This window comes from Priapulus caudatus, unplaced genomic scaffold (genome assembly GCF_000485595.1).
Source record: "Priapulus caudatus unplaced genomic scaffold, Priapulus_caudatus-5.0.1 Scaffold259, whole genome shotgun sequence".
In the NCBI taxonomy this organism is placed as follows: Eukaryota; Metazoa; Priapulida; class Priapulimorpha; order Priapulimorphida; family Priapulidae; genus Priapulus; species Priapulus caudatus.
This window is the reverse complement of record NW_014577320.1, coordinates 127,271-149,790: the sequence shown is the minus strand read 5'-3', so window position 1 is coordinate 149,790 and position 22,520 is coordinate 127,271. Positions and strand designations below refer to the sequence as shown.

General features: G+C 41.1%; 1 protein-coding gene across 2 annotated transcripts in view; it reads left to right on the top strand.

Moving 5' to 3' along the window:
• Positions 1 to 22,520, top strand: part of LOC106808202 (CAS1 domain-containing protein 1-like) — a 52,914-nt gene that overhangs the window by 23,890 nt on the left and 6,504 nt on the right. The window contains exons 15-21 of one of the 2 annotated variants that reach the window (XM_014810810.1): positions 6,872 to 6,937; positions 12,731 to 12,887; positions 15,706 to 15,785; positions 18,904 to 19,008; positions 20,553 to 20,693; positions 21,291 to 21,368; positions 21,678 to 21,770. In XM_014810810.1, the coding sequence (XP_014666296.1) occupies positions 6,872 to 6,937; positions 12,731 to 12,887; positions 15,706 to 15,785; positions 18,904 to 19,008; positions 20,553 to 20,693; positions 21,291 to 21,368; positions 21,678 to 21,770 (720 nt within the window). The remainder of the gene's footprint in view (positions 1 to 6,871; positions 6,938 to 12,730; positions 12,888 to 15,705; positions 15,786 to 18,903; positions 19,009 to 20,552; positions 20,694 to 21,290; positions 21,369 to 21,677; positions 21,771 to 22,520) is intronic. The other variant, XM_014810811.1, reaches the window with a different exon arrangement.

The following is a 22,520-nucleotide window of genomic DNA, read 5'->3' as shown; positions in this document are numbered from 1 at the left end:
CTGGAGGTATTTTGGCCGATTCGAATTCTTGAATCCGTGAGGCAGATCGAGTCGGATAGGTGCGGAGGCTTACGACGCGACTCGGATAGTGTGCGTGGCCATCCGCACCGATCGGCGCGCGCTGAAGAAAATTGACCAATCACAGTAGCGAGCGCCATCGGAAACCGCCATTCAATGGCAATGGCATTCGAACATCGGGAAACACTCCGACCCTTAGAACGCTAAATCCGCTTGGAACGCCATGAGAGTGCCCATGGTTGCGTCAACTTGAGTCGGACGTGTTGCGGTGCCTCCCGATCGACGGAGCGGGTCGTTTGGGCGGGGCTTAGTGCTGTGCACAGTGCCAATAATCTCAGGAGTGTGCGGCTAGCATTAAACTGCTCGACTACGGTCTGTGATATTTCGCGACGCGGGGAGGGGGCGGGATCGTGAAAGGACTCGAATTTTCGAATTTGGGGTCAAGGTCAAAGGTTCAAGATTGTGTCAATGGAGGGGAATATTTCCCCCTTAACTTAGGTATAGGAGGAAACGGAATTGCGGCACAAATCCTCAACGGCTCGACCTACGGCTCTTAATAGTTCGATGTATAGTTGATGGGGAGGAAACCATCAACAGGCTCGCGAAATTTGGGCTCACAGCGTTCAAAGGGCAGGGGGCAAAGTCAATATCCGACATTTCTGAAAACATGGTCTAAGGGACCGAGTGGCAAAAACTTTTTTGTTTCAGCGCGCTGACCTACCGTTTTATCACATTATTGAAAGGACCATGAATCTACTTTCGCTGACTGGTCGCGAAAGAGTAGAGTGTACTTGATACCTTTTGACTCTCAAGAGGATCGGGTTAAACATGGATTTAGTTGACTTTAAAACAATAGAACGAACTGCTTTTGCTTTAGAGCCCCCTCCACCTGCCAAAATTTAACTCGGTGGGGTCAGGGACTCCCACCGCTCAAAAGAGGCGAGTCCGCCAGCAAAATGAGTCGCAGTTCTGAATTCAAATTAAAGATAATTCACAAAATCAGCATGTGCTTATTTTGAGTTCATGCGTGGCATGGTCTGCAATTAGTTAGCCTCACCTTGACGTCGTCAAGCGAGCTATCCATGGGTTTTCGATCCGTCGTTACGTCCGCCGTCAACATTTATGCTACGCGTCAACGATAACTCAGGAACCGTTTGACCCATCATTGTTTGGAAATTGGGTATAGTTGTTACTGCTATGCTCCGCATATTAAACGCCTATTTTGGAGCACGCCAGTCGACGGACTTTCGAGCCACTAGAATTTTTGGCAAAAATGTGAAATTGCCATTAGTCGAGTTCAGGTTCAACCGGATTGTTGCCTCATTTTTGGTATGTGAATGAATAGGCTAGGGGTTTTGAGTATTAAAAAAAAAAAGCAAATTAGGATAGGTTTATGCAATTTATGACCAAAAAACGCAGAAACAAACAGTCGTGGTTGCACTCTATCTGCCCGTTCGTTTTACAAGATTTCATTACAATATCTTTAATGCAAAATTGGTATTTCCGCCCCCCTGCCATAAAACTCTATATAGCGCGAAAAGTTTTACAAAACATGCATAACGCAGCATAACCTATTTTAGAACGCCTCGGTACAAAGCGGGTATAGCACATCTACCGTCACAAATTGTATTCATTTTGGTTATAAATTAGTATGCGAACTAAGACAGATGGCAACCTGTGTGCTTACCGCTAGAAAAAACTCATACGAAGTAAGACACATTCATGCCAACCAGATTAACCTTGACAAAACGTTGTGTTATGGCAAGGCGAAAAACACCATGTCACGTGGTACATAGCAGGCTACCGTCGAATAAGCGTATCCTTCAATTCTTTACATGTTACACATCGGAGCCTCCGCTTTTAGCAGTGCCTAGAATCCTGAATATTATAAACGTTAAATGGCGATCATTTAGGTGGTAACCCATCACTCGGCCCTCATCTCAGACTTTCACATCTCAAACTTTATTTTACATAAAAAATTACCACTATGAATGTATCAAGGATATATAGTGGGAGATTCTCCCATATATACTCTTCGTTTTCCATAATGTATGTCGATGCGTGGCGCCCTCAATTAAACTGATTCTCTCACCATTCATTTGTGTCATTTTTTTGTGGTGATCGTACAGTTCATTTGAACACTCATGCTTTAGACAGCTGAAAAATACGGTTATTCGGCGAGCCGTGCTTCTGTTCAGAACGTAAACTAAGTTAGTATGGCAGAATTTTCAGGGTCACACGGATCCTGCGTATGTCAAATCAGTGAGTCGCAGTAAATCAGGGAGTATTTTGGACCTCGACTTGCCGTTGAATTCGCACCTTGAGATTTAAAGGTGCCCTGCTCGAAGTTTCAGCGGAAAACATAAACATCAGGCAAACCATGAATTATTTTACATTGAACGTTGTACTTGCCTTATATATGTGTGATACCAAAAAAAAAGAGCCGGGCGGTAAAAAAAAAAAGCTTCGAGGAATACGTTCATTCAAACTTCGTAGACTACAAAGTTTCGGCGTCTACACTGCGGCAATGTTTGACGCGTTCTTGCTTGCCATTGCAGTGCATTACCAAGCACCTGAAGGTCATGAAGGCCTGCAGCATGCATATGCTCTATAAGATATATACAACACGTTGTCTATGTGATATCTATAGCTTGTTGCTGGTACTTGACCTCGTTCGACTCTTCCGCCATGATACAGTCAACCGCCGTGTGAAATGCGTTTTTTGAGTTGTTTTTGTAGAATATAAGCTTAATACATTATTTTACAGTTTTATTTTCAAAGCTGAACGCTTCAGTTAAAGTTATGATGTTATACTGTTTATTACGTTGTTTAGCTCATCTGACATAGTCAAGATGCCAAGCGTGTAGAATCGCATGACGTCGTGCGTTCCGTCCGTCCGTGCGTCCGTGGTCTTCAACAGTTGGCACAATCTTAACGCTCGGACGTAACGTCGGATCACGATATTCGGACGTGGGGGGGGGTATATCGAAAACGAGTTGGGATGTCGAAGCTGGGGTCAAAGTCAAAGTCAAGAGGTCTTGTAAAGAAGGGGGAACATTCACTCCTTAACTTAAGTATAGAGGAAAATGCGAATTGCGTCACAATCTAAACGGCTCGACCTAGGCTCGTGATAGTCGGTGTATAGCAGCATGTAGAAAAGCCATCACTGGGCGATAATGGAAGTCACAGGTCAAAGGTCAAATGGGCACAGGCAGATTTTAGACATTTTCTGAGGACATGGTGTCTGACGACGCGATGAAAAAACTTTTTTGTTTCACGTGACCCTAGCATTTTATGGCTTTATTGAAAGCGACCATGAAATGTCCCTTTCTGCTAATGGCGAAGAGAAGTGTCGGATAACTTTATGACCTCAAGAGGAGGCTTAAACATGGATTGTCTAACTGTTACGTGTTAAAAGAAATTTGAACTGCCGAGTGGCTAGTAGATCTAGACATGCCTGCGATGTATGAGGCTACAATGTCACAGTGAAATTTCAAAAGCTAAATTGCTTGAGAAGGTTTATGTTCCTTAAATCGTATAATTTCTATGTCATTCTGTACGTCAGTATAGTTACATGTCACCGTATGCCACTGCCAGTTGGCTGCCTGCCAGTGCATGTGTTCGGTTGCCGTGTCTTATGCCTGGCCTTAATTCGTTACAGTGGCAGCTCTCTATTGCAATTTGCAGCCTGTAGGCTTTGCCGTAGGTAATGTGAGTGCTTACCTATTCTGTCTTGCAAATAGGTGTTGCTACTGGTATGATGAGGACTGTCCATCTTTAATCTGAAAGACATAAACGTCAACGCGCCATCTCGTGGCAACTTTGCATAACGATTCCCAACGAACATTCTTTTTTGAGAAGGTTCCTGGTTACCATCGCCTGTGCGATTCCACTGTTTCGGCCTGCGTGTATTGACTGAGCTGCGCTCGCGATCCGACATGAACCAAAATCCATACCGACATTGTTTTGAAAAGCCGAATCGAATGCGATCCGATGGCTATTTTGAATGTCCATCCGAGATCCGAATCCGGTGGCAATTTTGACATCACGAATCCGAGTGTACTCGCTAAATCCGTCCGGAAAAAAAAATTATCCGATCCGAAATACCGAACCGAATCGGAACATAAAATTGTAATTAGTGGACAGCCTCAATGTAAAATTCGTTTATAATTTGGTTCAACATCAAAACTTTGGAGTTGTTGGATCAAGATGGGGAACGGCGGACTTTAGACGTAAGAAAAGTTAGAGAACGGGTGATTGATCTGAAACGATAAATTCCATCCAACGTTGGTTCCAATGGCTTTTCGTCTGAGCATTGCCTGATCCCTCTGTCTCTTTCTCTGTATACACACAACCCACACACGCGCCACACCCTCTCTCTCACACACACCACACACGCACACACACACACAACACACACACACACAACACACACACACACACAACCACAACACAAACACGCACACATCTCTCTTCTCTCTCTCTCTTCTCTCACCACACACACACACACACACATACAATACGCGCAGCAACTCTTCTCTCTCTCTCTCTCTCTCACACACACAGCACACACAACACACACACACACACCACACACACACACCACACATCACGCGCCGCGCCACACCTCTCTCGCTTCTCTCGCTCTCTCTCTCTCTCTCTCTCTCTCTCTCTCTCTCTCTCTCTCTCTCTCTACTCTCTTCTCTCCCTCTCTACTCTCTCTCCTCTCTCTCGTCACACACTACAACCAATACACAAACACGTCTCTCTTTCAGTCTCTTTCTCTCACACACACACACCCGCAGCGGCGCGCGCACCTCTCTCTCTTCAGACTCATACACACTCCCTCTCAGGTCTCTCTCTTCTCAAACACACACACGCGCGCGCGCGCAACACACACTCTATCTTTTTCATCGCTTCGTCCGATCCAAATCCGAATCCGATCGGATTCGGATCGGATCGGATTCGGATTATCGGATCCGACGCACAGCACTAATGTGAACACATTTGGGACTAGCAGGGTTTACTAGAATCCCACCACTCCACCACAGAGTCACCGCAGTAGACGTTAGATGAGCGCTGTCGCTCTGCGGCACTTGTTACAGTGGTTTGTCACAAAAATGTACGTGGGAATGCATCTTTAACTTGTTGTGGGCAAGGCAGAAACCCCTGTTGGATTTGAGTTATTGACAGTTGCCCGCAGCATAATTCAAATAGTAATCACATTAATAACCTCAGTAGTAAATAAATTACAGATTTATAATTCTTATACTCGTGATATTGTATTATTGACAAAACGTCTATAAGTAATTTGTTTTATTGTCACACGGCATACCACAAATGGTGCGCTGGTGATGTTTATTATAATAATAGCATATAATGCGAGCTGTTATATGCTAGCTTAAGGCAGTATGGGTTGTCATTTACACTTATAACTTCCCTAAAATAATTTAAAGAAATGATGATGAATATTTAATGAACAGCAAAATGATGCAAGTATATATCACATTTGTCAGTTTTCTCAGCAAGCCACAAAACAATTTTGTCGTATGATACGTAATTTAGTATGCAACACGACCTACCTTCATGTGAAGATTATGTGTAAATCATGTGGTAATCACATTTTAAGGGCGTTTATATTTTATGCTTTTGGGTTGGACAACCAACTCCTTACAAGAGCCTTCAATTTCCAAGCAAATCAGTGAACATAATTGCTGAAATATAATAGTGTACATTTTAAAGAGAAATGCTATGAGATTTTTTAATACTGTAATCTTTTAAAAATAACCAGTGGAGATTCAACTAAGGGAAACTCCCTGTGCAGTGTTATCACGTTGTACGTTTTTCTCAATAGATCGAATCATCAATGATGCAGTTGTCTAAGCTGACGATAGGTAACATCCAACGACGTTAGACTGACCTTAACAATATTAGCACTATGTGAGGTCGAGTGAGGTGGGTGGGTGTTGGAAATAAGTTACCACAGGGAAGACTAAGTTTTATAAGACAGGGTTTAATAAAACCAAAAATGTCGTTTCAGATGTTTGGTCAAATTAAAGCTATCGGCGCTTTGTGTTCGTGTATGTACTGAATAAGAGGAAGTGATTTATTCTTTCAAATTTACTACGTCCATCAGATACAATAAAAGCTCAATTGTATCTCTGGCATGTCAAGATACTTCTCTTGGTATTGTAGACATAGACGGACAAATGATTTCTTTAAAAATGGTATATGTTAAAAGTCGTGACGTTGGTGATGAATTGATATTTACATAGGTGAGAAACGCACAATTACTGGCCCACCGCTGTAGTTGAGTAAAGTTCTGGGGACAGTTGGAGAGATACTACTCAGCTGACACTGGCGCATTTGGCATACTAGGCATATATTGAATCTTGACCATTAATATTCATCCAGGCGTGTACGTGGTGTTTTAGCTTGCATTGATATCTCTGCGTAATTTTTAGTACGGTGGCCGGTGTAGAATTGTGTCGAAGTGACCAAGTATTCATATAACCAACATGTTATAACAATGTGTGATCTCTGTATTTTGCTAAATACTTTGCACATGCATTTGCTTTAGACGGCAGCACGCACACTAATACGTTCCCATTCCTCACCACGTGTGAAATCTGCTAATAAAACGTAAAAAGTAACCTTCATGAAGACCAAGTTTGATCTCTCCTTGAGTTTTTCTTTGTTGGCACATTTTGGTGGAGTGCATTTTAACTGCTTTAATTCACTCTCTCACCACTGCATAACTTTATAAATCCTTTATATCTCAATACCATCTACTGCTTTTCGGATTTATTTGGTGTGGGACTATCCTTTACTGTGTGCTTTGTTTGTGTTCCAGAGCCGGTGTGCATATTTCCCCTTCTATTGGCAAAGCCGGCAAAATGGCCTGCGCCGTGTGTTAGAAGTAAGTTTTCACTTACTAGCAATACATGCTAAGTGTATTGTTTGCTTAGGAGATGTGGAGGATATGAGTTCACGACAATTTTTTTGGCATCGCAGATTAGGTAGTCCTGCACCGATTAAATCTATAATAACATGACATGATTGGGCACTTGGTGTATGTAATAGAAAGATCCATTCATTACTATAAAAATCTAAAAGATCTTTTTTAGCTCATCTGACATATAGTCAGGTCTGTTAGGGATATTTTGGTGCAGATTCTTCTAAAAGTACCAAATTTGGTCAAGAGGTAGCTTATACCATACTATTACGATTTCTGCCGGGCGCCAAGAAGGGCGCCCCTGGGGCCGCCATATTGGGCAAATCCAAAATGGCCGCCATCTGAGCTAAAGATCAATTGTAGTTCCAAAAGGGAAAGAGCTAGTATGATAAAAGTTTATATATTTATGGGGTTTTCGAGGTCAGAGAATCTGATTATGATGTTCTTACATCGAATTGAGGTTTCTTTGGGCTGTTACAATGGTCAAATCCAATATGGCTGCCATACGGGCAAATGCTGTATACTTAGATTTTCTAATCTCTTTCTATCTTTGGGGGGTGTAATGTTGGAATGAAACTAATTTGAGGGTTATCAGGGGCGTGTACAGGGGGGGGGGTCCAGGGGGTCCGGACCCCCCCACCCTGCTCGCGCAGAAAACAAATCTGAGGGGGTCTAATTTCAAAAATTTCGCGTGCTCGCAAGTTTGGGTTACGGTTAGACCCCCTCCTGGTCAAAATCCTGTACACGCCCCTGGTTATCAATCATTAACATGCACACATAAACATACTGACATACATTATCGTGAGGAAATAATAAAAAGAATGATTTAAGTACCAAATATTCGTGTAAATTTTTATTCTACGAAGCTCAAACATGGTGGACAATGGTGGACATGGCTTCAACAAGAATTATAATTTGCTTGATTTGTCTATTCCATATTGGTCATCTATTCCTACATGTATGTTAGGTTAACATAGTTACAGTTACACAGTTGTGTATAAAGAGACAAATACAACAGACAAGGTAGGCTTTCCGATATGGAATCTTTGGTTAGAAGTGATTACTGTCATGGTTTGTGTCCAGTTATATAATCAGTAAGTTCAACTGGGCACAACAGTGCTCTCGATATATGTATGGCCTGTGCCCATACATTTTAGCATTAAGTCCCACTAGTCGTTGCTGTCAACGTTGTTGCTACATCCGCTCTCGCATTTGCAGAGCATCGTGCACCTGACACCGGCGCGATTACACTTGCACCTTCCTGTGCATGACTTGAGGCAGCTGCAGTGCACCAGAAGGGTGCATGCTTCTGAAGCGTCACGGAGTGTAGTTCATAGCGGCTGCCAGGCACCCGTACCATCTTTTCGCCAGCCCCACTCACTGAAGTCGGGAATTCGTTGCTGCACTGTGGTAGACTGATTCCAGTAGAAGCTGGCCTGAAGTAGCGCTCGTTTGACATGCTGGAACAGTGCTGCTTGTGTAGGTGGGAGGTTCTCCAACATTCTGCTTTCAGTGGTGAATAGGCGATGCCGGGCCTCGTTGACACCATCTGCACCACATCCTTTGCTGTACATGAGAACAACTAGGCATTCGATCCGCTGCATATGTATCGACTCGAGAGTGAAGACATCAGGGTTTCGCGTGAGGGTCACCAATGTGTCGGTTAACTCTGGTAAGCTGGCCCATGCTGCCCAGGCAGTCTTCTTTCCAAAACCAAAAAACTGTGATGTTGTATCACACCCGGTTAGGCTGTGGAAGAAGGGTAGTGCAAAGGATTTTAAAGAACCAAGCTTGGTGAAGATGACATGGACGGGAATGTCACGGTAATGTTTGCCGCTACTGAGGCCTACCCAGAGCTCCGATAGGCCGAGATTCTCAAAAAATCGGACTGCCAAAACAACAACATCGCTATCCACGGTTCGGATATAGGCTGTTTTGTATCCATCTTCACCAAGCTTGGTCCTTCAAAATCCTTCGCACTACACCTCTTCCACAGCCTAACCGGGTGCGATACAACATCACAGTTTTTTGGTTGTGGAAAGAAGACTGCCTGGGCAGCATGGGCCAGCTTACCAGAGTTAACCGACACATTGGTGACCCTCACGCGAAACCCTGATGTCTTCACTCTCGATGCGTCAACTTTGAGTCGGACAGTGTGCGGTGGCCTCCCGATCGATCGGGAGCGGGTCGTATAGTGTGCGGGGGCTTAGTGCTGTGCACAGTGCAAAATCGTATAGTGTGCGGCTAGCATTAACTGCTCGACGTACGGTCTTGATATTCGGGACGTCGGGGAGGGGGGGGGGATCGTGAAAAGGACTCGGAATGTCGAATTTGGGGGTCAAGGGTCAAAGGTCAAGATGTGTCAATGGAGGGGGAATATTTCCCCCTTAACTTAAGGTATAGGAGGAAATACGGAATTGCGGCACAAATCTCAACGGCTCGACCTACGCTCTTAATATTCGATGTATAGTGTGATGGGGAGGAAACCCATCAACAGCGCGAAATTTGGGCTCACAGGTCAAAGGGCAGTGGGGGAAAGGTCAGATATCCGACATTTTCTGAAGACATGGTCTAATGGACCGAGTGCAAAACTTTTTTGTTTCAGCGCTGACCTACCGTTTTTATCACATTATTGAAAGGACCATGAAATCTACTTTCCGCTGACGTGCGAAGAGTAAGTGTCTGATAACCTTTTGACTCTCAAGAGGAGGGTTAAACATGGATTTGTTGACTGTTAACAAAGAACTGAACTGCTTTTGCTATTAGAGCCCCCTCCACCTGCAAAATTTAACTCGGGGGTCGAGCGGACTCCCAACCCTCAAAAAGAGGGAGTCCGCAGCAAAATGAGTCCGCAGTCTGAAGTTCAAAATTAAAGATATTAACAATAATGCATGTGCTTATTTTGAAGATTCATGCGGTGGCATGTCTGCCCAATTGTTAGCTCACCTTGACGTCGTCAAGCTGAGCTATTGCCATGGGTTGTCGTCCGTCGTACGTCCGTCCGTCAACATTTAGCTACGGTCAACGATAACTCAGGAACCGTTTGACCCACATGTTTGAAATTGGGTATAGTTGTTACTGCTATGCTCCCATATTAAACGTCCTATTTTGGAGCACGCCAGTCGACGTACTTTCGAGCCACAGCAATTTTTTGGCAAAAATGGGAATTGCCATTAGTCAGTTCAGGTTCAACGGATTTTGCTCATTTTTGGTATGTGAATGAATAAGGGCTAGGGGTTTTGATATAAAAAAAAAAAATGCAAATTAGGTAGGTTTATGCAATTTATGCAAAAAAACGCAGATAACAAACAGTCTGTGGTGTCACTCGTCTGGTTCGTTTTACAAGATTTCATTGACAATATCTTTAATGCAAAATTGGTATTTCCTCTCCACCCTGCCCATAAAACGTCTATATTAGCGTAAAGTTTTACAAAACATGTCAGAACGCAGCATAACCTATTTATTTAGAACGCCATCGCTACAAAGCGGGTATAGCACCATCTACCGTCACAAATTGTGATTCATTTTGGTTTATAAATTATTATTGCGATAAACAGATGGCAACCGTGTGCTACCGCCTAGAAAAACTCATACGAAGTAAACACTTCCATGCAACCAATTAACCTTTGACAAAAGTTGTGTTATGGGCAGGGAAACACCATTGTCACGTGGTACATAGCAGCTACGTCGAATAAGCGTATCCTCTCAATCTTACATGTTACACATCGGGAGCTCCGCTTTTAGGCAGTGCCTAAATCTGAATATTATAAAAACGTTAAATGGCGATCATTTAGGTGTAACGCCATCACTCGCCCTCATCTCAGACTTTCACATCTCAAACATTTATTTTCACATAAAAAATTACACATATAATTATCAAGAATATATAGTGGGAGTTCTCCCATATATACTCTTCGTTTCCATAATGTATGTCGATGGTTGCTCAATTAAAACTGACTTCTTCTCACTCACTCATTTGTGTCATTTTTTGTGGTGAGCTACAGTGTCATTGACACTCATCTTTAGACAGCTGAAAAATACGGTAATTCGGCGAGGCCGTGCTCTGTTCAGAACGAACTAGTTAGTATGGCAGAATTTTCAGGGAGTCACACGGACTCCTGCGTATGTCAAATCAGTGAGTCCGACAGTAAATCAGGGAGTATTTGACTCCGGACTTGCGTTAATTTCGCACCTTGAGATTAAAGGTGCCCTGCCTCGAAGTTTCAAGCGGAAAACATAAAATCAGGCAAACATGAATTATTTTAACATTGAACGTTTGTACTTGCCTATATATGTGTGATAGGTAAAAAAAAAGCTCAGGAATACGTTCATTCAAAGCTTTTAGACTACAAAGTTTCGGGTCTACACTGCGGCAATGTTGTGACGCGTCTCTTGTTGCCATGCAGTGATACCAAGCACTGAAGGTCATGAAGGCTGCAGCCTGCATATGCTTATAGATATCATACAACACGTGTTATATGATATCTATAGCTGTGCTGGTACGTGACCTGCGTCGACTCTTGCCGCCATGATACAGAACCGCGGTGAAATGCGTTTTTTGAGTTGTTTTTTCGTTGAGGGAATATAGGCTTAATACATATTTTTACAGTTTTATTTTCAAAGCTAACGTTCAGTTAAAGTGTAGTGAGTTATTTACTGTTTATTACGTTTTTAGCTCATCTGACATAGTCAGATGCAGCTTGTAGAATCGCATGATCGTCCGTGCGTCCGTCCGTCCGTGCGTCCGTGCGTCCTTCAACAGTTGGGCACAAATCTATTCGGCGTGTATGTGAACACATTTGGGACTAACAGGGTTTACTAGAATCCCACCACTCCACCACAGAGTCATCGCAGTAGACGTTAGATGAGCGCTGTCGCTCCGCGGCACTTGTTGCAAAGATCTTATAGTTATTCATCTCGTCCTCTCCTATTCCTCGCCTATTTCTACACCCACCCCACAACTATAATATACATGACACTCTGCATATAAAGTGTGAAGGGCTGCTGTTGGTTGTACATCAAATTTCCTTTTAGTTTTTCTTGGTATGGTGGCTTATTGGGGTTGTGATGCATGTGAAATGGCATCCCAGTAATCACAATGGTATTGGAGTTATATTATTTCCAAGAAACGTATTGATCATCATTATTTTGACTTTATTTCCTGCAGTCTGGGGCAGGATTCGCCTACATTTCAGTTCAACAGAATTGACAGTGGTTTATGTCCTTTGACTCACATTCACCTATAAACAGTTAACTACCTTCCTAGTTCTGATAGTAAAAATACTGAAAGTTGAAACAATACTCTTTGACAAGGAATTATTTCCAAATGATGTTTGCATAGCATGTGATTTGCCGAACAGTTGTATTCTGCATATAACACATCAATGTGCAGTCGGTATTGGAGCTTGAACCGGACGTTTTGTTTTTTTGTATTGTATGTAAGTGGATATTATTCTAGCCCTACCCTGTGGATAAATTTACTGACGTAGATAGCCTGTTGTTTAGTACAACAGATATTTGGGTATGGACATTTGTGTGATAGTATGTCTGTGCAGCTGTGAATTTGCATATGTGCACGTATGCGTGCGTGCGCGTGTCGGCATGTGTCACATTGTAGCTCAGACTTAAATGAAAGAACATCCTAAGAACTGAACAGAAATGTCAACCGCGTTATAAACTTATCACTTCTAAATCTTATTAGAATAAATTTTTGTTAAAATAAATTAAATTAAATTAATTTGTTTTTTTTACTTGCAGATGGTTTTTCGGCTAAACATGTTAGTGATCATGCTGTGCTTCGTAATGAACCGGCCATATCAGTTTTACTACTTTGTGCCGCTCGTCACTTTCTGGTTTCTAGTCATCTACTGCACAATGTGCATGCTGCCTCAAGTTAGTGCGACATCTGCAGATGGTGAGTCATCCATACTTGCATTTTCTTGCTATTAATAGGCACATAAAAATACGTTCTTTTGTTTAGATAATTTGCTACAGTGTTTCAATATAATGTGATATGGATACTTTTGTGCTGTGTATATGTCCTCTTATTTTTTAATACTTCAAACTTTTCTCTGATTATATTAAATTGAAAGAGACATTGTAGTCATAGCCCAACTGAATCTCTATTGTGATTAGCAGCACCAACAATGATGCCAACTGTGTAAACAAAAATGCCGTTGAAATTAATCAATTAACTAATAAATTTCTAAATAACTATTAGGAAGTAAAAACGGGTATAAATCATAAATGAAGCCCAATCTCAGTGAAGATTAGTGGTGGGACGATATGAGTAGCTCACGATACGATTCACATAACGATACACCTTTCACGATGCGATATGTCGTGGTACTTTCGAGGTAAACTACCTAGCAAGTTATACAGTCAACCTGGACATTACCAATCATGTGAATACTTACCATTCAGTATCGTCGAGCGCTTAGTAAACAACTTCTATTGAGCTGTGACTTGTCTCAAATGATTTGGATTTTATTATGTAGAGTATCGATATATATGTATCATCAAGGTTTGTTTCACGATACATTAATATCTATTGATGATTCTTCCCGCCCCTAATGAAGACGCTACAGTCGTGTTACAATGGTAGAAATCAACTTTTGATCAAGGAAGTCAAAAGCACTTCCTGCTCTCAAAAACAGGGAGTCTGCAGCAAAATGAGGGTGTCCCGAATCTGAGGTACAAAACTAATAATAACAGTTGCATGTGTGCTTATTTTGCAGATTAAACTAGTGATGAAAGTCAAAGGCACAATATTAAAGAACATGTTTCCCATACACCCGAACACAGCAAAAAAGGATTAAATGTTACGTACAAATGGAAACCAAACAAATTTCAAGTATAGTGTATATAAATATTAAACATTATTTTAAGGTGCTTAATGCAAAAAAAACAATATAATAAAAATATATAACTAATCAACTAACTTAAACTTAAAGGTAGCACATACATTCAAATTCATTCAACCGCTTGCTGTTGCCGTTTACCTTTACCTTTACCGTTTACCTGGCAGTCCTGAAATCGCTCTCACGAGATATTAGTGATTAGTGAATTGTTCCCATTACGAACACGATTTGAAAAGACTAAACCAAAAATGTGCCTACTTTTATATCTGCTCAGTGCATTTTGAAAAGTGTTTTTTTAGCAAGCTACTAAATCATCTGTCTTACATCAGCAACTTAGGAGGAAGCGCGGTATAAAACCCTATTATGCTGCGTGTACATTCTAGTCTACGGTTACGTGCTGTCAGCTTTTAACCACCAATCAGCAATACAACAAAGAGCAAAAGACACATTGGTGAACTCAAGGATTTTATTTTAACATTTAGAGAGAGCAAGTCAAATAGGATTGAAATAACTGATGTGAATAAGAATAAGTCGGCAACCGTCCATTTTCCAACCCTGCACCCTGGCTCGCGTGCACATGTCAGGAGTGCGATGACACGCAATAGGTGTGCGATGCTGTTTGATGTCCGTTTTCCTTTTACCTGGTCATAAGGTCGATCTTTTTCGCTGTCAGGTAATAGCTCCATGTTTCACACGATGAGCCGTGTGAGCAGTCACGTACGGCTGTGAGGCTCCTCCTTACTTCACGCATAGTCGGGTTGAAGGGTGGAGAGCGTGTAGCACCGTACAGCGTGTACGCGTGGGTCGTCAGATGATGAGATATATATAGGCACGTGTCGTTAGCTGTAGAATGACAGCCGCGAGTCGTCAGGCATATCTATACCTGTAGGTGGTTGGGTCGTGAAAGCATGTTACAGCATCACCTCACCACATTGCTGGTTTTACGGACAGTGTTCGTACAGCACCCCGCGTGGGCGTGTTGGGGTTCGGTATGATTTCTGCGCCTAATTGTTTTATTAGTTGAGATAGCGTTGTTTAATGTGCTGGTGTATGTACTAATTGTGTAATATGTACTGATACTGCATACCTGGTATTATGCATACCTGGTATTATCTTCAGTCGTGGATTTGCGAAGGTTTGTCGATTTGTCGATTATATTGCACGCTGGTTCCTGTTTTTAGAAGTATAAGTAGTAAAACACTGTTACCCACCTGCCTATTTCACTGGTTCAGACTATATTGATTACGGGCCCGGTTAACGAAACCTGAGCCTAGATTTATCATTGGTGCATAGATCACCTTGCGTAGGCATCAGCTATTCACTGTTATCAGAAGTGCTAGCACACTGTGCAAACGTCTTCAGTTTATAACGAATTATTTGTTGATATTCTGCAGCGTAACTGCTGAAATTCTGGCATTCGTACACAGTTTATACGGTCATACGTCGTGAGCCATGTATTTACGTTAGTCTCGCAGCTTGGTCGAGCCAAGGCTCCCCTACATGATTGTCTGGAGCCTTAGTATTATTTATTCCTGATTTGATGTATAACAAAACAATTAATGTGTATTTGGGTGGTTGGTTGGGCAACACAGATTTTTTTGGACCCCCAAAATCAACGTTAACTTCAACTTTCGAGCAACATTTATTTTTGTAGCCCGCAAGCTTCTGTTTCCCTCATAATCAGGCAATAATTATACAATATTGTACTTACATTACAGTATATATTTTGGAGGCTTGCAGGCTGAAAATATTTCTCCAGGTTATGGTTAAATGTCAAATAAACAGCTCAGTATAGGCCCCCTGTGAAGGCGAGCCAAAATCTGTGCTGTGGTTTTGGTTCGTATGTTGCTTATATGTGTACTTTCATTGCAGGGAGCCCATGGCATTATCTTTACATGGTTCTGAAGATAGTATTCCTGATTGCTATCATCACAATATTATTCCTGTCCGAGGTAATCCATTTTCATCTTGGATATCACCCGCAGCACTCTTTGTGGAATTAGTCACGTACCAGCATCACAGGCACTTGGAGCCTTTCAATAAAATATAATGCTAAATAAATACGAAATCTATTTACTACCAAAGTCTTAATGTTTCTATACTCTCTTTCACCTATTATTGCTGACAATTTCCTGTAAATGCCATCCAAATGCTCATCTGCAACAAACGCTGGCTGCCGCTGCACACTGACACATAAATATATAGCAGGTAGGAAAGGATGCTGCCAAAATTCGCTCGACGCTCGCTTGATTTCATCTGAATACAACACAAATATTCAACCATTCTACTCCATCTTTGTTTCTATTTGAAGAACAGTGTTCACTTGTTATAAAAACATACTGTCTGTGTTCGTAACTGAGCTGTGTCACGCGAAATCACACAAAGCCTGACGAAATTCTCGCGTTCGCTCCCGTTGAGCAGTTTATGTAAATGGCTGCAAGTACAGGGCTATAGGCGGCGTACTGCATTTTGGGAAACTACCACGCTGCTTTCCAACTCCCGTACGAGCCTCGTCAAAGCTGCCAGTGGAGCGTTGCAAAAATGTTGCAGCGTTGCGGCGCAAAAATGAGGTCACGAAGAGTGCCGGTGGGTGTTTCCTGATTCCGCCAGCCATTTACATAAACTGCGCAACGGGAGCGAACGCGAGAATTTTGTCAGGCTTTGTGTGATTTCGCGTGACACAGCTCGATTACGAACACAGACAGTATGTTTTTATAACAAGTGAACACTGTTCTTCAAATAGAAACAAAGATGGAGTAGAATGGTTGAATATTTGTGTTGTATTCGTATGAAATCAAGCGAGCGTCGAGTGAATTTTGGCAGCATGCTTTCCTACCTGCTATATATTTATGTGTCAGTGTGCAGCGGCAGCCAGCGTTTGTTGCAGATGAGCATTTGGACGGTATTTACAGGAAATTGTCGGCAATAATAGGTGAAAGAGAATATAGAAACATTAATACTTTGGTAGTAAATAGATTTCGTATTTATTTAGCATTATATTTTATTGAAACGCTCTAAGTGCCTGTGACCGACATGATCTGCTGTGCTATATCCGACACGTGCTCGCCTGCGAAAACATCCAAGCTTTAAAGTAATTATTGGGAGAGTTTTCCAGTGTTTTCCCCACTTTCATGATACCTACCGTTATTGCTTGAGTAACAGCAATTGTCTAGGGTAACGATAAAATGTCTTAGAACCTTCGTATTCACCAACACATGCACGATTACAATTTTGCGTTTTTGTTTGTTTACCGTTGCCATCTCTCGGACTCTCTTACGGTAGCCGCGAGACATCTATCAGGGTGCAGTAATGCATACAGTTGCACCGCATAAATCGGGTCAGAGTGTAAACACAGAGGTTCAATACTAGCGTAACAGGAGTGCAGTACTAATGCCGCGTAAAGTCTGTTATTATATAAGCTTGTGGATTACAAGTCGGATAGTAACACAGGAATCACAATGACAGAAAGTGCTCTGAATTATTGACATAAAAAGTCAATAATATTTATCACACAGAATTGCATGCCCCTTTGTTTTAATTATGTGCACTTGTTTTGAAGACGCCATTTGTGATTTTGTGAGTCGGGACACGATAACATTTATTGCTGGTATGATGTGGTCAAATCCATTTTTCTATGCTATAATTGCATACACACTACGATTTTATGCAGTTATAGTATCGAAAAATTGATTTGACCACATCATACCAACTCCAGATATTATCGTGTCCGGAGAATCCAAAATACAAATGGCGCCTTTAAACCAAGTGCATATAATTATAACAAAAGAGCGTGCAATTCTTTATGGTAAATATTATTGACTTTTTATGTAAATAATTCAGAGCATTTTTCTGTTATTGTCATTCTCGTATTACTATCTGACTGGTAATCCACAAGCTTCTCTAATAACAGACTTTACGCAGCATTAGTATTACACTCCTGTTACGCTAGTATGAACCTCTCTGTTTACACTCTGACCTGATTTCTGCGGTGCGAGTATTTGCATTACTACACCCTGGTTGATGTCTCGCGCTACCGCGAGAAAATCCGAGAGATGGCAACAGAACAGACTTGCAATCGTAGGCCTACATGTTTTGGTGAATACAAAGGTTCTAAGACATTTTATTGTTACTCAAGCAATAACGGTGGGGAAACCCCTGGAAAACTCTCGTAGTAATTACTTTAAAATATCACAGCTATATGTATTATTTTGAGAAGATCGGCGGAAGAGACAAGAAGTGGAGTCACATTATCGTCGTAGAATTTATTTTGTGCATGGGTTTCGAAAACATTGCTTTGTCAAGCTTTCAATTATGCCTAAGTATTGTCGTTATAGATGTGGCAAGTTATTATTTTTCAAGACATCGGGAGATATCAAGATATCATAATTGACAGTCAGTTAATTATGTTACTCCTGAGGTTGTTATTTAGGGCCAGTGTCTCACATTGCAGTAGGCCCTACCGATTGATTGGTACCTATTTTTCATCAGAGATATTATCAACAGTATGCACCACAAGCGCTTGAGGCAAGTTACAAAAGAGACAAACACTCCAGAAAATAAAATGTTGCATTTAATAACAAGTGCCGCGGAGCGACAGCGCTCATCTAACGTCTACTGCGGTGACTCTGTGGTGGAACGAGTTTTTCCCCGTATATCTCAAGAGGTTTTAATACTAATTCCTATGAGCCAATGCATATGATAAATTCTATATTTTGTAAATTTAAAATGGTTACACTCACATTGGGATGAACAGGTCTTCAGCAGTGAGTCTTCAATTAATATCAGAAACAGCATGAATGTTGACCAATGACTCAATAAATCCATCCATCAATCAATCAAACAATAAATTTAACACAAATTCGTTTAAAAGATATAATCACAAAAAATATAGTAATCGGGTGTACAATGGTATAATCACAACCTATACACCAAGTAAATAATGGTGACTCTGTTGGTGTAGATTTTTCTGCTACGTCTAAATGCCTTCTAGTATTTTACTACCCTCTCATCATGCTTTGTATTGGTGCGAAATATATGTAGCCTAAATATATGTAATGTCCTTTTTCGCAGGTTTTATTCGAAAAGATCTTTGTCACTCGTCCTTTCAAGGCACTATTTGTGACAAGTGATGATTCTGTGAAAGAGTGGTGGTTTCGCTGGCAGCTTGACAGATATGTATGTAAATACTTGGATTTAGCAACTAGATATAACTAATCTGTCATTTGGCTTTTTCCTTGTTAACAAAATGTATTATATACATAGACCCAGTTGTATATTTAAAATTCGGTTAATATTAATAATTTGTACCTAAAATGATACAATTTCGTTGCACTGGTGAGAGGGTTCACAGAATATATATATATCACAGAATATTAAAGTCGTGCCATGCCAACCTTGTCATGCAAGCAGTTGTTAGCCATGAGATATTTTTCAATGGCAGCTGATGTTTTAGAAAGTGAATAATTTTACCATAGGATAGGGAATTGAGATGTTTAACAGATGCTAAGCCACATGATCACGGTTAAGTATAGTGTAAATGTCCGTGCCTAATGCACACTGTACTTTTCTTGTGTGTAAAAGTCTAGGAAACGTGGGTTCCTCGACTTTTACAAAGTCTGCGTGTGGAGTGTTGTATGTGTCGTCTCGGGCGTAGGTGGGTGGGGGTGGGGGGTATTTGTTAAGTGATTGCCACGCGTTTCTATTTATGTCTTGCTGTAACCTGTTCTTGCTGTTCTGTAATTTGTTGGTGTCACCTTAACGGTTAGATGTAGAGAAATCAAGTAATCATGGAAGTATCATGGAATTGAGGCTCTGCAAAGGCAGAGACTTCAGTTGCATTTGCAGTTCGTGATATCACAAGAAGGAAACAACCTAGATTCATAATGTTTGAGCATGGAAGGAATTTTTTTCATATAACTTAAATTTTCACATGGATGTCAAGCATGCACGACTGTTTTGCCCAAATGTGTAGTTTACAGTATGTGTAGAGCATAAAATTTATCTTAGCATATTTCTACATTGCAAATTAAGTGAGTAAAAGCTATTGTATGTACATGTGAAAGACGAAAACTTCATTTTCAAAATCAAAATGTCGATTTTAAAAATTGTATAGGAAAACGTTCACTATTTTTTATTCATGCATTGGATTTCTCGAGAGAATATATTATACGTTACAATATAAGGAGTATAACATGTGTTATCCCAAATTTTTAACAGGTTTTTTCATCAAATATTGGTATCGATAAAACCCAAAATATTTACTATCCTAATTATAATCCTAAACTTATTTCATGCTTTTCACATACAAACGTTTTGTTCTGAATTATGATGAGAATTGCGATTTCCATGTGAGCCATATTATAGAGGACTGAACGGCTCAAGGGGATAGTTCAAATTAAAACGGCTATGACTACATTTAGATGTAACTACAGTTTGTTGCTGCAAGACTGTAGCATTGTTGCGATGGCTGCTGCGTTCTAAACCATGCCACCTCACCACTACAGCACCTACCCCCATACCTCCACCGCCGCCACCACCATCGCCACCACCGCCGCCACCACCATCGCGAACACCACGCGCCAGCACCAAGCAGCAACAACAACAACACGGGTCCCAGCAGCTGAGCGGTAGATTTCAACGTGATATCCTTGTACTGCTGCGAATGATCTGCATGCCAAATAAAGACTCAGCAGCACTGCACGAATTCTCTCTGTTTCCAGAGCGTAGTCTTCGGCGTGATATTTGGCTATGCCTACTTCCTGTTGAAAAGGTTCGAGCTGCTAGATGACAAAGGCAATGGGAGCTTGTTCTCCCGAGGCGTGTGTTGGATAGTGTGCTTGTTGTCGGTAATAGGCATAATGGTAAGTGTTCATGAGACTGCTGTTTTTGTTAGCAGACGTCTCGCTGTTTTGCGTCATGATGATTTCTTTGTACTCTGAACTGAACTGAACTACTGTACTTGAAAAGGCAGCGCACCGTAATTCGGCCTTCGAGTATCAATGTGACCATATGCATTGCATGTACTTAAAGTGATTTCGTCACCGTAAATAATATAAAAAAATATAAAAATATTTCCACTTTTTCACAAAATATAAGTCATTCTGTTCACTTTTTACGGTTAAATTGCTGCATTATACTTCCTATTTTACTATATTGTTCGATGTGAACATACACTCGTGACTCATACATAGCCCATAGCAAGCAATTAATCACAAGTCAGGAACATAATATCAAATCGTCCAGGTTTTTTGGATTTTTTATTACTAGTTGAGAAACAATCTTATCAGGTAAGAATTTGACGATACATTTAGTCCCATTAGTTCTTACTTTTAATGTAAACAAATGGCAACAAAAATTGAACAAATTTTATCATAGAAAATTTGTGACGTAGTCAATTTAACGTGAGTGTGTGTGTATATATATATAATTATGTATGAGTGTGTGTCTGTGACTTTCAGAGCTATACAACATTTACCTTTTTCTGCAAAACGAAGCCTGAATGCAACGAGGTTCATCCCTATGTAGCTTTTATACCGGTAAGAATCTTGTTCATACTCTATAGAAACAGTGCTACTTTGGAAATACCGTACCACCTTGTCAACAATGGCCATTTCTAATTTTACTGCTGTTTTTGGCGGCTACTAGCATCACGAAAGTGGGGTCCTTTTCTCGTGTTTTTTTTTTTCTTTTGTGCTATGTCATTCTCCACCATCTCATCCAGGATTTCATCAGGATGTACTGAGTGTAGGTACAGTGTACATACTTAACTCTACCACTCGATAGCCTGATATAAGTAAATTACGATTGCATTGCAATTGTTACAGCGTTACTGCGTGTATTTACAGATAACCTCCTACATTATTTTGCGCAATGTTGCGGGATTCATGCGAACGAGATACAGCACTTTCTTTGCTTGGTTTGGCAAGATATCATTAGAGGTAAGTTGCGACGGTGGGAACATTACTGTTACCAGTTATGTAACAGAATAGCTCAGTTCTATTCATATTCTATTCTATATCATGTTTGCTGCATGCAACTTACTGCCACGTGATACTGGTAGCAATGTGTTTCTTGGCTCAGTGACACTCATTTAGCTGGTAATGTGGGGTGAGTTGCAAACACCAGTAAGTCAATGTAGTACAAAAATGGTCCACTTGTAAATTTGAGTTGGTAGTTTTGTTGGAGTTTTTATTTTGCAACGTATTCTCTTCCCCCCCCCCACCCCACATCCCTATTCACAGTAGAAACATTCAGTGCATGAAATTAATGACCTTCCAACCACCATGGTTGTTAAAATACATTTGACTCAAAAGTTGCATCGTTTTTTTTCCACTAATTAATGGTTTGTCTGGGCTGGTTTTTTTTAAATCTGACAGACCACTGGTCTTGTGTAAATAATTCTCAATTCTATTTCCTGGACGTTCCGCAGCAGATATACGCGCGAAGCGCGAACAGCGCCACCTGTTGGCGCCATTTCATATAGTTCGCTGCTCCCCATCAAACCACTTCCATGGTTATGTAGAATCAGGGTGTTATCGGTCAATTCAGCAGTTCTGGCGCTTGGACAAACCTTTGGATTATGCACGTAGGGCGAGAATAACTGCAATGGTCGTAATTGGAGGTTTTTTTGGTTGGCGCGTTAGTTGTTTTTTATGCACTATGCACTATGCACTATGCACTATGCACTA